General features: G+C 50.8%; 1 protein-coding gene across 17 annotated transcripts in view; it reads left to right on the forward strand.

Annotated features, from left to right (window-relative positions):
- The first annotated feature begins 8,546 nt into the window (after positions 1-8,546).
- MECOM (MDS1 and EVI1 complex locus) overlaps positions 8,547-14,611 on the forward strand; it is a 457,532-nt gene continuing 451,467 nt past the window's right edge. For 15 of the 17 annotated variants that reach the window (XM_083441879.1, XM_083441901.1, XM_083441927.1 and 12 more), the window contains exon 1: positions 8,561-8,842. In XM_083441879.1, the coding sequence (XP_083298005.1) occupies positions 8,806-8,842 (37 nt within the window). In that variant the 5' untranslated portion in view covers positions 8,561-8,805. Of the gene's footprint in view, positions 8,843-14,611 lie in introns of all 17 variants that reach the window. The other 2 variants (XM_083441880.1, XM_083441883.1) reach the window with 1 other exon arrangement.

Genomic DNA, 14,611 nt, shown 5'->3' on the forward strand with positions numbered 1-14,611 from the left:
CCTTCCTGCACACGCGCGCTTTCTCCCGGGGTGCGATGCGCTCTCTTGAACCCAGGGCCGGGCTGCCCATTCAAATCGAGGGGATCGTGCCCCTGGATCTTTAATATACCGCATATACATACATGTTTGTTTTGGAAAATGCATGTATTTAAAGGGCAGCATCTTTTCGCATTGCCCCGGTCCTTCCTTATAACGTCTGAAGCGAAAGCGGAATCAGCCGATCGGATTCTCGCCTCCATCCTTTTATAGGCTTTACCAGGCCGGTTTGCTACCCGGGGTGGGAGGAGCAGGAGATTCAACATATATTCCGGGAGGTTTTTGGCACTCCAAAAGTTTCCAGAGTGATGTGGGTGATGGCGGCGGACGGAGGGAGGGGGAGTCCTCCTCCCATTGATTAAAATCTCCATATTTGTCTTTAGGCATCTGGGGTTTATTCAAACTTTCCCGTCTCTCTCTCTCTTTCGCCCCCCCCGCCTCACTCCTTTCTCGTTCCCCCCACCCCTTCCTTGTGCATTTGTAAAGTAGCCCCATCGAGAAATGATAAATATCCCTGTTGATCACTTGATTGATTACCTCTCGGAAAGGTCACGCAAGCTCGCAGTAATTTCCTTTCGCCCAGGGCTCCCTTTTCCCACTTTGACTCTGAGCGCGACAGTTCCAACTATACAGGGGCCTTCGCTTTGATTTTAACCCCTAAGTAGCCCCCTGAAGAAGGAGGAGAAAAGAGTAGGGGGGCGGGAGGGAGGGGGGAGGAGAGAGAGAGAGAGAAAAGCCCACAATGCAGAGGCAGAAAAATCAGAGGTAAATAAAGCCAGCTAAGGTCCATTTCATACCCCGCTTCCTCACCAGCCCTCTACGCCCATTGAAGCAGATCAGTAAGGTTAAAACAGAGGAGGGTCTTGTAAAGGAAAAAGATACCCCCTTTAAAAAAAAATTCTTTTAACCACCCCAGAGCCTGGGGGAGGTGAAAGTGTTGTCTGAATGGCCCATTTGTGACTCTCTCTCCCTCTCTCCTGTGGTCTGCACATTCAACTGTAAGCAACCAGACACGCTATTAATTTACCCAATGCTACCCAGGGTCCTGAACCCAATTAATTTCTAATAATTATAGCCCAAGGGGGCTTGGGGGCGGGAGAGTGCCTTCCCACCCACCCCTCCCGAGCCAATGCCACTTCACGCCACTGAGGTCAGCATATCATAATAAAAGTGTGTATTTTGAAAGCGATCTGTAGGAGACTGAGTTACTGCAACGGCTGGAAATTGTTTCCATTTTGCCTAATTGAGCCCCATGGCTGAATGCTGGGAGTCCCGAGACTTTTAATATTAATATTAATAATAAAAACATTTTTTTAAAAAAATAAAAAGTTTCTTTTCTGCCCGGGCTGGGGGGGAGCTTCCCAGTATCAGCTGCGATCACCCCGCGAGAGATTTAATTTCTTAAGAGCAAAAACCTGAAATCAAGCATTGGGTAAACAGTACTAATAATTGCCTTACAACGATTAAATTAATCTCCCTGCGTTGGTAGCTAGGAGAATATATATCTATACGAGATTGAATAGCAGCAGGTAGAGTTCATTGCACAAAAACAATGGGGGCTACAAACGCCATGATCAAGGGGAGGAAAGGAAGAAAGAAAGAGGAGAAAAGAACCGGCTCTCTCTCTCGCTTTCTCTCCGCCGCGCTTTCCAAACAGACTGCGGGGCATGTTCAATTAAGTTCAATGTGAGGAAAAGAAAAATTTCCTGTTCCATAGCAGAAGGCATTGAAAACTCTGGACGTCGGGCCATTTCCCTGTAACAGGCATTTAAAAGCACGCCAGTACCCGCAATTCCAACAACCTGGGATTATAACGCCGGAGACGGCGCACGGTTCTTTAAGCCACGTGGCGGAGTATTTTTTTTTTATTTTACAAGCGAGGAGGCGGGAGGGGGGTGTCTCCTTCGGTCGGGCAATAAACGCGCCCAGCCTTTATGACCGCCACCATCGATCCTTTCCTTGCACCCGCCCAACCACCCCTCTCAAATTCGGACGTTTGAGAAGGAGCGTCATAAGCCATATATATATATTATATTCTTAAAAGCAAACAACAAACAGAAAAACCCACGCCGCCTCTCTTGCCCTAAAAGCGGCATGGAAACGGAATCGTGGTCGGTGAAATGGGAAGGATGTTTAGAAAGCCCTGGACGGCGCGTTCTTCAGGGTTTGGGGATCTCTCGAGGCGTCAGGATAGGGCTCTGGCGCGCAAGAAATAAATGCAGACCGGAGCGGTCCGCCTGATGGCTCTGTAATCGAAAGGGAGAGTCGTGCAGGGGGGAGGGAAGGGTTCCCCGACGTCTGGTTGGGGCTCCCTCGCTTGCAAGTCGCCTGAGATTCGGAGCAGGTGAAAGTGACCAGGCGCAGGGGGCCTGGAGCTGGACCCGAGTTTTCTCCTCTCTCTGCGCCGCGGGAGGGTCTGTACTGCCCGGGGGACCGGGAAGCGGGTGGGAGAGGGGAAAGGTCAAGGGTTTGCGCATTTAGCTGAGACAGTTTATATATATATATAAAACCCTTGCATTCCACCGCCTCCTGGTTGGGTGTTTCGGCCGTCGGAAGAAACGCTTTACAAATGCGTCGCGTGCGCTGCCACACCAACCTCCCCTCGGCTTTGATCTTGGATGGGGAAGAGAAAGGTGGGTGGGCTTTCAGGGCCCGCTCCCCTCCCACCTCCTCCTTTGACGTTTTGCAAGGTGGCCCCCTCTGTCAAGTCGGAAACTCCCCCCGGCGAGCGACTTTTCTCCCATCCTCAGTTTCCTCATCTGTGAAATGGGAAGAGTGTAACGCTCACAAGGGTAGTTCAGAGAACCCGAGAGTATAAGGAGGACATCTTTGGCCACTTTCTTATGCTACCTTCTTATGCTCCACGTGCAAGGAAGTCTTATTGAGAGTTTTGTTTTTCTTTTTTTGCTGAGTAAAACATGCTCGGTGTTAGTAGCTAGCTGCACGCCCCATTGATTTCAATGGGAACTTCAAACAGGAACTCGAATCAGTGAGGCAAAAGTATAATGTATATACTGTACTTGATTTTGGGTGGATCCTGCCCTTTGGGTTAAGGAACCTAGTCTTGCAAGCGCCACAAGTCCCATTGAATTGAATGGGGTTTCCTCTCCGGATTAAATATATTGAAAAACACGCCCCAGTGCTGCACTCCTGTGAACACTTACTCGGGTATAAACCTCAGCTGAATTCAGTGGGGCTTAAATTCGAGGAAGAGCGCTTGTGGATAAGTGCATAAGTGCCATATGACATAACAATAGGAGGCTCGGCCGGCGTCGGCTTAGGTAGCTCACGCGACAACTGTTGCAAACGTAGTTGCTGTATAGTTAAGGACAGAACCAAAAGGACATGTTCATATTTATTTTTTTAAAAACCCAAGTATAGTATCTGGAGTATGCCTAAGGGGGAAGAATATCCGCAATCATTTCTGTAGAGTCCAACCCCACACCAGGGCAAACCACGTTTACTAGAATGTAAGTCCCACTGGTCTCAGTGACATACTACAAAGGAAAGCTAAATTTGTAAGAAAATTCTCCTGGTAGCAAATCCCATTGAGCTCAACGGAGCTTGAGTAGAACATGATTAGGATTGGGTTCTAATAGCCAGATCCTGTGCACGATTACTCAGAAATATGCCCCCTCCAGTTCAGTCGATCTAATTTCTAAGTAAGGAAGTGTGCCCACGACAGGGTTTGCCCACCATCCTGCACATTTACTTGGGAGTAAGCCCATTGAACTGAACGGGACTTACGTCTGGATGAGGATGGATAGGACCCGACTGTCAGTGCACTTAGATTGCAGCCTTTTGCTATCGTGGTCAAAATAAAGGCAATGCCCGTTTCCCAAGGGCACCCAAGAAGGTGTCAGACTCTCTGCATCAATTATATATTATTGAATCTATGTCCCTCCTTTCATCCGAGCCTTGGATTCCAAGAAGCTCAAAGCAGAGAGCCCACCCACCCCGCCTTTCCCCCTCCCCATTTTGATCCTCGCAACAACCTTGCGAGGTAGGTCTGTTTGAGCGCCGCGGGAGCGACTGGCCCAAGTGAGCATCGTGCCTGAACGGCGCTTTGAACCCGGATCTCTCCCACACCCCGCCTCCCGTGTAAGCAGCGACTTTCTTAGGTCAAGGCCCAAGACGCTGCCCACTATGCCCGACTGCCTCCGGATCCCACGATCCGCTGACGCGCGCCCGCCGGCCGCCACCCCTTTTGCTGTGTGCGTAAACCAGACTGCGTTATTGCGCAGCGCTTGGGAACATCGGGAACGCCGCAGGCTGGAAGTCTATAAGGTTCGTTCCGGGCAAGCGCTCTCCCCAAAGGAGACCTCCGGGTGGACAACATGGGCTTGGGCAGCTGAAGCACGCAGGAGAGCAAGGAGAGAGGGGCTTTCAGTGGACGGATCCTGCCCCACTCTCTCGGCCACGCAGCAGACTCCAGCCAAAAGTCTGCCCGGGCCTGGAGAGAGCGAAAGAGAAAGGGAGGCGAACGGAAGAGGCGCTGCGAGAGGAGGCTTTCAAGGTGATAATCCTGGAAGTCTGCCTCCGTTTACACAGGCGACGGGGGAAACCAACAGGTGGCGGCTCAGGCAGAAGAAAGACGGCCATCCTCTCCGCCTCCGTCGCCGCCCCTCCTCCTCTTCGGCTGGCCTCCTGTGCCTTTAAGAGCTGCACATTCAACAGATGAAGCAGCTCCAGGAATCCTGGTAGGGCAGAAATGGAGAGAAACACCTCACCTGTTTGAATCTCTCTCCATCCTGCCCTGGGATGTTAAAAGGCACGCGAGTCCCGCTCGGAGAATCTGAAAGGTGGCAATAGCATCCCCTGCATATAAAAAAAAATGAAAAATGAACAATGAAAAAATGGAGCGGGGGGGGGGGAGAGAGAGATAAGCAGAAGGTGTATTTTGATGTGCCAGGGAGGGGCACAGTTAACTGTTTCCTTGCTCCTCCTCACCTTAATCGCCACCCATTTCTTCCGAGATGGAGACCATGCCCTCTCCTTTTCCTCCCTCTCTTTTTACCCTAGACTGAATCGGTGTGTAGATTTCTGTCTCTTCTAGCTCTTTAAAAACAACAACCAATAAATAAATAAACTCTATTCTGGAAGTTAGGGCGGGTAGTATTTGACATCAGCACAAAAACTTACATTGTAAAGTTACGGTAATTATGACACGAAGTCCAGCCTTTCCAAACGGAAATATTTTCCTCGCAGGTCAGCTCAGGCTAGAACTTGGGCGGACGTCCCACCAAAGGGACCTTCGGTCTACCTAGAGCAGCTCCCTCCCCGCCCATAATTCCCTTTCCGGGGGATCCCTTTTCAAAGCTTTTTGCGTCTTTCCCGCGGTGGTTCTTAACATATTTCAACGGATCACGCCCAGCATCCTCTTTTCAAAAGCAGCCAGGCCATATGCCGCTGAGAAACTCACCTCTCGCCTGCCTGAAGGCAGTAGCCCTCCCGTTGTTGCTATTCGGAGGTAGACTGCCCCTGTATATGTAGGTTTTACTTAGTTCAACCTCTCCCCAACCCCCGTTGGTCGAGTTATTCTCGACTTATTTGTTTCACTTCAAATGAATACGCTTTAGAGGGAGTTGCCAATTCATTTAATTTTCTCCCTTTAGATTTTTTTTTTAATGTACACAAATAGGCTTCAGTTCCAATGCATTTTTTTTCTTTTTATGAGAAAGGGATTATTACTTAAAAAAAAAAAGGAACCCTCGTTTCCCCCCCCCCGCAAGACCACCTGTTCTCAATTTTTTAAAAAGCAACACCTCGCAGGTATTTTAGTAATGTATATTTAGCACCATTCCCATATTCCACGGCCTCTTTGAGGGTTAGGAAGCGCGCTTGGCCGTCTCCATGCTAGCAAACGACAAAGGTCGCTCAGGAAAGAATGGAGAAAACTTGTGCTTTCCTAGCAAGCGCCCCTCGGCTTTTGATCTTGCGCTTTTGCCGAGCTGGTCGCTGCTACAAGTGAAAACCCCCGACCCCAGGTCTCTCCTACTTTTACAGCTAGATCCGATGAAAATTGCTCAGAAATCAATCCCACTGATTTCAATGAAACCTAGGCCCATGCAAGTGCTTAGATTAGCTGCCAATGCACCTGACTCTAAGTTTGCTTACTCCGAGGCAAGTCCCACTTGTCTGCAAGTCAAGAATGCAGAGGATGCTAATGCTGGCCACAAATGATCCAATCTGCGTTAAATCGATGTGGCTTTAAATCCTATGGAAATGGAGCGGGGCTTGAAAGCGACTGACTCCGACGCTGGGCTGTGACCATCAATTCAGAAGCAAATTCCAGCGATTGGCTTCCAATCATTGTGTTTAGGATCGGATGCCTCTCCTGTCTTAGGGTTCAGGCAGTGGCCACCCCCAGGCGGGTGGAGAGACGGGGAATCCAGAGCAGAAGGTGCACCCCCAAATCCGGAACAATTTGCTCGCGCAGAACTGGCTCAGCATCGGGGCTGAGAGACCGTAATTTTCTTTTATGGCGTCTGGCAGGATTTTGCTACAGATATTAATGGGAACATAAATAGCGCCGAGAAGGTATTGAACAAAACTGTTTAGTGCAAGGAGGTTGTTCTGGAGCAATTTTTTATTTTATTTTTTATTTTTTTTGCAAAAATCATTATGTAGCTTGGGTTGATTCATTCCCCAAACAGGAGCCAGTTTCTCCCAAGCATGTTTTCGATAGATGTGCACCCCGCCCCCGCCGCCGCTCCCCGCTTCAACCATCCCTTGTCATTAAAGCGAATGAAAGGAATCTGATTTCATGATCGCCATCTAGTTAAATATGTATCCAGAGGAAGATTAAAGATATGATAGGATCCCTGTGACAAAACAAGGGTTAGGAGTGGTGTGCAAATACACCCCGCTCCAATCTGCATCCATTGCCCCGATCCTACATCCATTACTTTTGAAGTATCTTCAGGTGATTTAAATGCACCCCCTTATTTTTATTTTTTTTAACAACCTGGGTGTGTTGTTTATATTGCAGAATTGCATTGCTGCGCGATCGTGCACGTTTTCTTGGAGGTATAAGGGTGCTCGGGACTGCGGCCGCGCAGCCCAAGCCTAAGCACGTTTACTCGGAAGTAAGACCACTGAATTCAATGGGACTTTCCTCCTAGTAAGCTTTAATATTAATGCATCTATGAATTGTGTATTCATCGGGTGACTGAACGAACCTTTCGGCCCTAAACAAGGCTGACTTCTCCTACAGTCCCAATGCACGCTTACTTGGGAGTAAATCTCACGGCATTTATGAGTAAATATGCTTAGGATCAAGCTACTCCTGGCTGAGTTCGACCCGAATTGACTTCCAGAGTGAGGCGGCGTTCCACTGCGAGTCCGATTGAAGCTAAAGGGGGCTTACTTTCAAGTAAACGAGATTGGGATCGGGACCTAAGGTTTACGAGCGCTGGGATGCGACGGACGGCATTGCAACCCGAGAGAAGGAAGGTCGCGGAAACCACCGCAAGTCCCACCGGGATAAGAGAGGGGCTACTCTAGAGTAAGGGGAGCGGAGGATCAGAGCCAGAAATGTGCTTGGAAGGGATAGTCCTGCCGATAAACTCCCCCTTCGTTTGTACTCGGCTAAAGGACAGAGGGGGGGGGACCCATTGGAGTCAATGGGTCTCCTCTGGAGTCACGGTGCGACCACTTAGCGCGCCTCACGGTGCCTTCTGCAAACACTAACAGGAAAGTGTCAGTGCAGTATCTCAGAGCCCGGGAGTTTGCACCGCCAGGCCTATAGGGATGACCGAGAATCATAAATATTTATTCTCCTCCCTCTCCGCTTAGATATATAGGTGTCAGAAGGAAGCGGCTTTGCGGTTATACAAAACTGGGCTCCTCTCTCTCTCTGTCTCTCCGGGATGGCGGCGGGGCGCGCGTGGTGCGGGGAGGAGAGACTCAGACTCCCTCGGGGAAACTCGGGCAGGTCCCGTGTCCGTCTGAAAAGACGAGGCTGCGAGCCTCAACATCGGAGAGCCCCCCCCCCCGCAACCCCCAACCTCTCTGTCTCTATGGGTGGGTGGATGCATCCAGGGGAATCCGGGTTGATCCACTGCACATAAGCGAAATAATTGTTGTGCTGGTGAGAAAAGTGTGTGTGTCTGCGGGGGGAGCGCACCGGCCAAGGGCACACGAAGAAGACTCGCCGTGCACAATTAATAAATCGCAGGTCGTATCAGCTCATCATCCGGCATCATCCCTCTCTTAAAAAGTCTACATGGGCGCTCATGTCAATTGGTTTTCTCTGCCTGGCTTAGATTCCCCCAAGCGAGCAAAAGAGAGATCTCCACACGTCTCCCGCCCCGCGCCTTGGTCCCTTTCCTGCGATCTTCTGCCCAAGATCCCTTAAATCCAAAAGTGAAAGATCGCTCCAAACTTTTTTTTTTTTTTTTGGCGGCGCCCGGGAGATGTTGAAAGTGGGGGGGGGGGGAATTGCGCGGGGGGAGGGCGAGCGAGAGGAGAGCGAGAGGGAGAAGCCGCCCTTGCGCATGTGCGAAGGTGTCCAAACTGACAATGCTGGAGAAGATAGCAAGCTTTGGGGTTGGGAGAGAGAGAGAGAAACAGAGTGAGTGAGAAAGAGAGAAAGAAAAGAGTGGGGGAAGCAGGAAGGGAAAGGAAAAAAAACAACAGAGAGAGGGGGGGAGAGAGAGAGATAGGGGGGGAAAGCCCCTCCATTGATTTCCCTCCCCACCCCCCCACCCCAGATATCCCACCCCCCCAAAGCAACCATCCAAGCAACGTCCGCGGGATTTGGCAGCAATGCGATCCAAAGGCAGAGCGAGGAAACTGGCCGCAAGTAGGTGCAATCGCTCTTTCTGTTGCGCGCCCCCCCGCGCCCCCCCCCGCGCCGTCCGCTCTCCCTTCTGTGCCCCGCTAGACGGCCGGGAAAGATGTGGGTCGGTGGGGTGGGATGGAGAGGGCGGGGAGGGTGGGGGTCAGCCACTGGCCCCACAGATCCGGCCCGCCCCCGGCGCAGAACTGGCCCCCGAGAGCCTCCGCTGCCCAACATCCATCCACCTCGCGGCTGGTTTGCTGGAGAGGGAGAGAGGGAGATGGTGCGCGGCGGCGGCGGCGGCGGAGGCGCGTTGGGTTTCTCTCCTCTCTCTTTTCTCCCCACTTCCTCGCCTCGGACGCGGGGAGCCGGACGGGGGGGGGGTGGAGAGGTCCCGGCTGGGCTCCCTGGCTTGGCTTGGCTGTGCCCGGCGCTGTTTGTGTGTTTGTCTGCCGGGGTGGCGGCGAGAGGGAGAGGGAGGAGGGGGGGCGGGGAAGGATCGCTGGTGAACTTCAGCCGAGGCGGCGAAAGAGTTGAGGAAAAGTTCAGCCGCGCCGAAGAAGAGCGCCGCAAGTTGCTCGCTCGCTCGCTCGCTCCGGCGAGGGAGGGAGGGAGGGAGGGAGGGAGGCAGAGGCTGCAAGGACGCCGAGCGCCCCTAGTGGGCGCTGCTGGCTCTGTGAAATAAACATTAAAAACAAGCGCGTGGGGAAGGGGAGGAGGGGAGGCCGCGAAAGCAGCAGCAGGAGGAGGAGACGGTGGTGGCAACCTGCAGCCCAGGAGTTGGAGCGATGGCTTTGCTGGGACAGGTTGGGTGCAGAGGAGAAAGCATGCATGCACTTAACGCAGCAGCAAGCTGATGGGGATTTTTTTGTTTTTCCTCCTCGAGTTGGGGGTTGTCCATTTCAAGCTGAGCCCCCCCCCCAACACCAGGGCAAGATCCAGCCGCTCCGAGCTCCTTGACTCGAGTCGCTCTGGTCAGCGCGGAAAGACCCCCCCCCCGGTACACGCAACTTAGCCAAACAAATTCGCGCTCTGCGCGTGTGAGCGCTGCTACTTCGGCGCGCGCACGTGTGCAACTGCCTCCCCCCCCGACCCGTGCACACGCGTCTCCCGTTCCTGTGGCACGTGCAAAAGGAACAGCCCGCAGCATACACGTGTACAGGCGGGAATACTGTTCCAGGAAAGGTTACCTAAACAACGACGAGTCCTCCTTTTCTAGTTCTGGTGCTGTTATTTATATTTTTTTAACTGGGGGCAAGTGTATGAGTTACATAACAAAGCAGGAACGAGCGATCTCGGCTTCCCTACCCGTAACGGCCTCCTTTTCCTTGTTGAAAGCGTAAAATAATAATAACAGCAGCAATAATAAAAGGAATATGTTCCGTCGTGGAAGAGAGACTTACAAAGTTTTCCTTCGCTTGGGAGTTCCGGCTCTTTCCGCTTGGTAGTCCTCGGTTGAGGTGGCCAAACTGGCCTGTCTGAGATTGTCAGCGGCAGCTCCCAGCTGGATCTCCTTATTTTCCTGTCTGTTTATTTCACATATTTAAAAAACTAATAATAATAATAATAATAATAATAATATCCACTCAAGAAGCAGCTAGAGCTGGACAGTTTCAATTCTAACTTGATGCAGTTACAAGGCATGTTTTGAAGTGCGAGCTCGGTGAGGTGGAAGCGATTGGGCCGCACTTTTCTTTTTTTGCTCTGGCATCTTTGGAGACCCACGATGATCGTGTCAATTTCACGCGTCCCCCTCTAACAGTTTGCTACAGACTGCAGTGGCGGCTGGCAATTTTGGAGCCGGAGTCTCCGTCTATCCTTACGAGCCGATCAAACATTATGTGTGCGATTCTCCATCTCTCCTCCTCCCCTCGCACAGCCGGCCATACATACAACTTACTGAAATTTCCATTGACTCCACCGCTATGGAAACTTACATACAAAATGTGCTCAGGGCTGCACTCCTGTACTTTAGCTTGGGCTTGAGACTCACTTGAACATGTTGGGAATTGGGATTCACTTCCTAGCAAACGTTCAAAGCACCATCGGGCTTTGTGCGAAGGCAAACCGCGCAATTATTTCAAGTTTACCTCTTTTACGCTGCTGGGGAAGAATCGTTTTCTTGACTGCAACCCGCAGTGCAACAGATGCAGCCTTGCTTCGTTTTTTGCAAGGGAGCTGATTTCTTGTGCATCCTGTTCCCTCACCCCATTTACCTAGCCCCAGGACAAGTCCTTTTTATTTATTTCATGCTATTTTTGTGTTTGTTTCCCTGCATTGTTACTTTGATTTCCAACTTGGGGGGGGGGGAGAGAAAGGTGGCGGCGAGAACGGCAGGCAAAACGTTGCAGAAGTTGTGTGACATTTTTAAAAGGCCGATTATTTGCTTGTTTGGGGAGAAAATCGCGCGCGGGGAGGGGGAGGGAGGAGGGAGGAAAGAGGAAAGCACAAGATCTCATTGGATTACTGTCTAATTTTCTGTGAAACAGACCAACACCCCCCCCCCCGCTCTTCCTCCACCTCGCCTGCGTTTGATTAGCTGGTTTTTGTTCCCCCCAAAAGCAGATGTATCCAGTCGACACAATTTGAAAACAGATCCGTTATTCATTTAATAAAAAAAGGAAAGTTGCAGATGCGCCGATCGCAGCAGATGCGTAAAGATTCCCTTATCTAAAGGCACCGAGTTAAGTCCAGTAGCAAACCCAGCAGGGATCTTATTTCTGGCGCGGTCCGAGGCTGATGTTCACCGCAGCTGTGAGATAGTCTGTTGCTGCCTTTAGATACGGCGCAGAGCATTCGCCAAAACTTTCTGACGTGCCTTGAGATGTACAAGGCAGTGCAGATGCACACTTAGGAAGCTGCGTGGTCCGCCTTCTGCAACCCATAGGTTGCAAAGGGAGAGAATAAATGCAGCAGAAACCGCTTTCCCACGTTTATAAACCCTGTTTCTTTTCGCCTTCGATCACCACGTCAATTTCGCTGGCGCCTGTAGAATTAAATCGTTGATTTTTATTTATTAAAAATGTATTCAGCTTTCTCCCATTTTTCCGTTTGCGCACCTCCCTACACCCCCCATCAAAGAAACTTACTATTTATTTACGAAGTTATATGAGGTTGCCTGGGGGCGGGAGAAACCACGATCAAGCTGTTCTGTAAATGTGATTCTCAGGTTGGAAGATGGGCACGCTTTACCTGGAAGCAAGTTCAACTGAAACCCGTGAAACCCGTTTACTTATATTTCTATGTAAACCGAGCTGTCTATGCCCAAATTCAGTCAAGTCCGGCCTGTTCCTTAAGCAAAGCGAGACACTTTAGGTGATAAATGGTTTGTTCTTAGAAAGCAACGCAAGTTTAAGGTTATGTGGCCTGATTTTAACCTTGATCATATTAAAGATATTCGATGTTTTTAATTAAAAAAATTAAAAGCAACAGAAAAGCGACAAAGCTTGTGGGTGATGGGGCAAGTCGGAAACGGCCGCATTATTTGGAAAACCATAATTTTAAGTCGCTGAAAAATGAACTCGCAACATGCTAGCCACTCTGAGACTGTAACAGTTCCAGAGAATGTGCAGCCTAGGTGTGACATTTACCGTTACGTGGTCACGATCCGAGCAAAGAGAAGCGCTTTTGGGGGTCGCAAGCCTACACTTTACCCGGGAGCAAGCAAACAAGAGTGGGGCGCACTTTTTATGTGTCTGCGTAATTTACTCCGATTGCAAGGTGCCAATCCACATAACGCACTTACTAGCGAAGCAAAGAGTAGGACGTCTTGACTTCGACGGCAGAGTTCAGCACGTGTTCAGATCTCTTCCCCCATAAAAAGAAAAAACCAGTGGGACTTTGAACGCGTCTCACTTGGGCTGGATCGGGCTCTCCCCGCGGGCTATTCTGGCGCCTCTGCTTGCACGTGAGAACCATCTGGAATCGACGCTCTTGCTCGGGCTCTAGGGGATGCTCAGGGAGGGTTAGGGCTCTCCCCCACTTCTTCTACCCCCCCCCGCCCGGGCCTAAAATCCCCTACGGAGGAGAGCGCGACTTTCTGCAGAAGAAAATCCCACTCCGCGCAAGCGAACTAGGCGGCCAGCGCAAGCCCCGCTGGTAGTGGTTAGAGACACCCAATAGCCCCGTAAAGAAGCAGAAGGTGATCAGATTAGGCGAACACCCGTGCCTTATAAAAGGAGTTACTTGTACTTTTACACTTTATCACCAGTCTAAAAAAAACAACAAAAAACAACACAACACACCACCAAAAAAAACCCCCCAAAACCAGGCAATTGGAGCAAGCCGCGATGGATCCTGGTCTCTCCAACCCTTTGAGAGAGTAAGCTAACACTTTACCAAGTTTCAACAAGTCCCCCCCACCCCCGCTTCGACGCCTGTGAGTTTGCCCCCTGCCTGCGAGGGTGTTTTTTTTTAGAGGAAAGGGTGAAGAGGAAAAAAACACACACCTCGTTTGAGTAAAAAGCAAAGCGGACGAACCAGACTTTATTTCCTCGCTTTGTTAGGACTCCTCATATTGGGCTATCTGATGAGTCTCAAACAAGCGAGGTGCTTTTTATGGAAAGGCTTGTTTATTTGCCATTGCTATCCTCTCAAGCTTATTTTTTTTATTTTTTGCATTGGCCACCTTGTGTGCAAATAGCCTCCTTTCGTACAAACAAGCAAACAAAATCGAGCAGCAGCAGCAGCAACAACAACAACACAATCCGGAGTTGCTGTTGGTTTTCGCCGCTCGGAAGTGGGGACGGAGGTTTACTAGTCTCTTTCTGTTTGGGAGCGGAGCTTGGCCAAAAAGATGGACCGCGGGCGGTGTTGGTGGGGCGGAGAGAGTCAGAGACAGGGAGGGGTGCGTTCCGTGTTCTCGCCACCGCCGGCTCCCACGCTGATGGAGAACTTGGTCCCTAGTCAGAGGCGCATCCCTCCGTGTCAACATCACTTCGCTTAGCAAGATGCCAAGGCGTTCAGTCAATAGGCGTCTAGCGTGAAGACCTCGCGCCCGCAGCGCGCATCATCGCTAGTTTGCACACTGGGCGAGAACTTAGTTTAACCATCCGCCTCCGCCCTCCCCCGCCCCCTTAGCTCAGTTGAGACTGCTTGGAAGCCCAGTCTTTTAATGCCCACACTCACCCAACCAACCCCCAGCATATGCTTGCTGTTGAAGGCTTGTTGAATCTGCTTCTTGCGCCGCAGAGTCTCTTGGACCTACTTATTCTCCCTCTCTTCTCCTTATGCCCAGATCGCCCTCAAAGCTATCCTCAAACCCCACCTTTGCAGGGAATTCTTCCCCATCAGCTTAGGGACGCTGGCCCAGTTGGAATTCCTTGACTCCCATTTTCTTTTCTTTCCTCTTCCTCTACGGCGGTGTGGTGGGCAACCCCTAGGCACAGGGCGGCAGGGGCAAATGTGGTCCTTCAGGGCTTCCTCTGTGGCCCTTGGGACTCTCTCCGCCAGCCCCTCATTGGCTCTGCTCTGCACCTTTCATACCTGGGTCTGCCTGGCTGGGAGGTGTCCACCAATTCTGATAATGCCTCTTGCTTGCCTGAATAAAGAGGAATGCATGAATTTGTAGAAATCAGCCTACTACACAAAAGCAACATTTGCATCCCTTGTTTTGCCAGCTTTTACTTCTGTCCCTGGCCTTCAGGGTTGAGAAAGGTTCCCTATTGCTGCTTTCTGGTCTTTCAGACTGTATGATCCTTGAGGCACAGACCTGTATCTGTGTTGGTTTATTGTTTGCTTGTTTCTCTGTGTATAGCTACTAGTGCAATGTATAACTCAAAGGAAGAGCGGAAG

The sequence above is a fragment of the Podarcis tiliguerta genome (genome assembly GCF_965153285.1).
Source record: "Podarcis tiliguerta genome assembly, chromosome: 5".
Classification (NCBI taxonomy): Eukaryota; Metazoa; Chordata; class Lepidosauria; order Squamata; family Lacertidae; genus Podarcis; species Podarcis tiliguerta.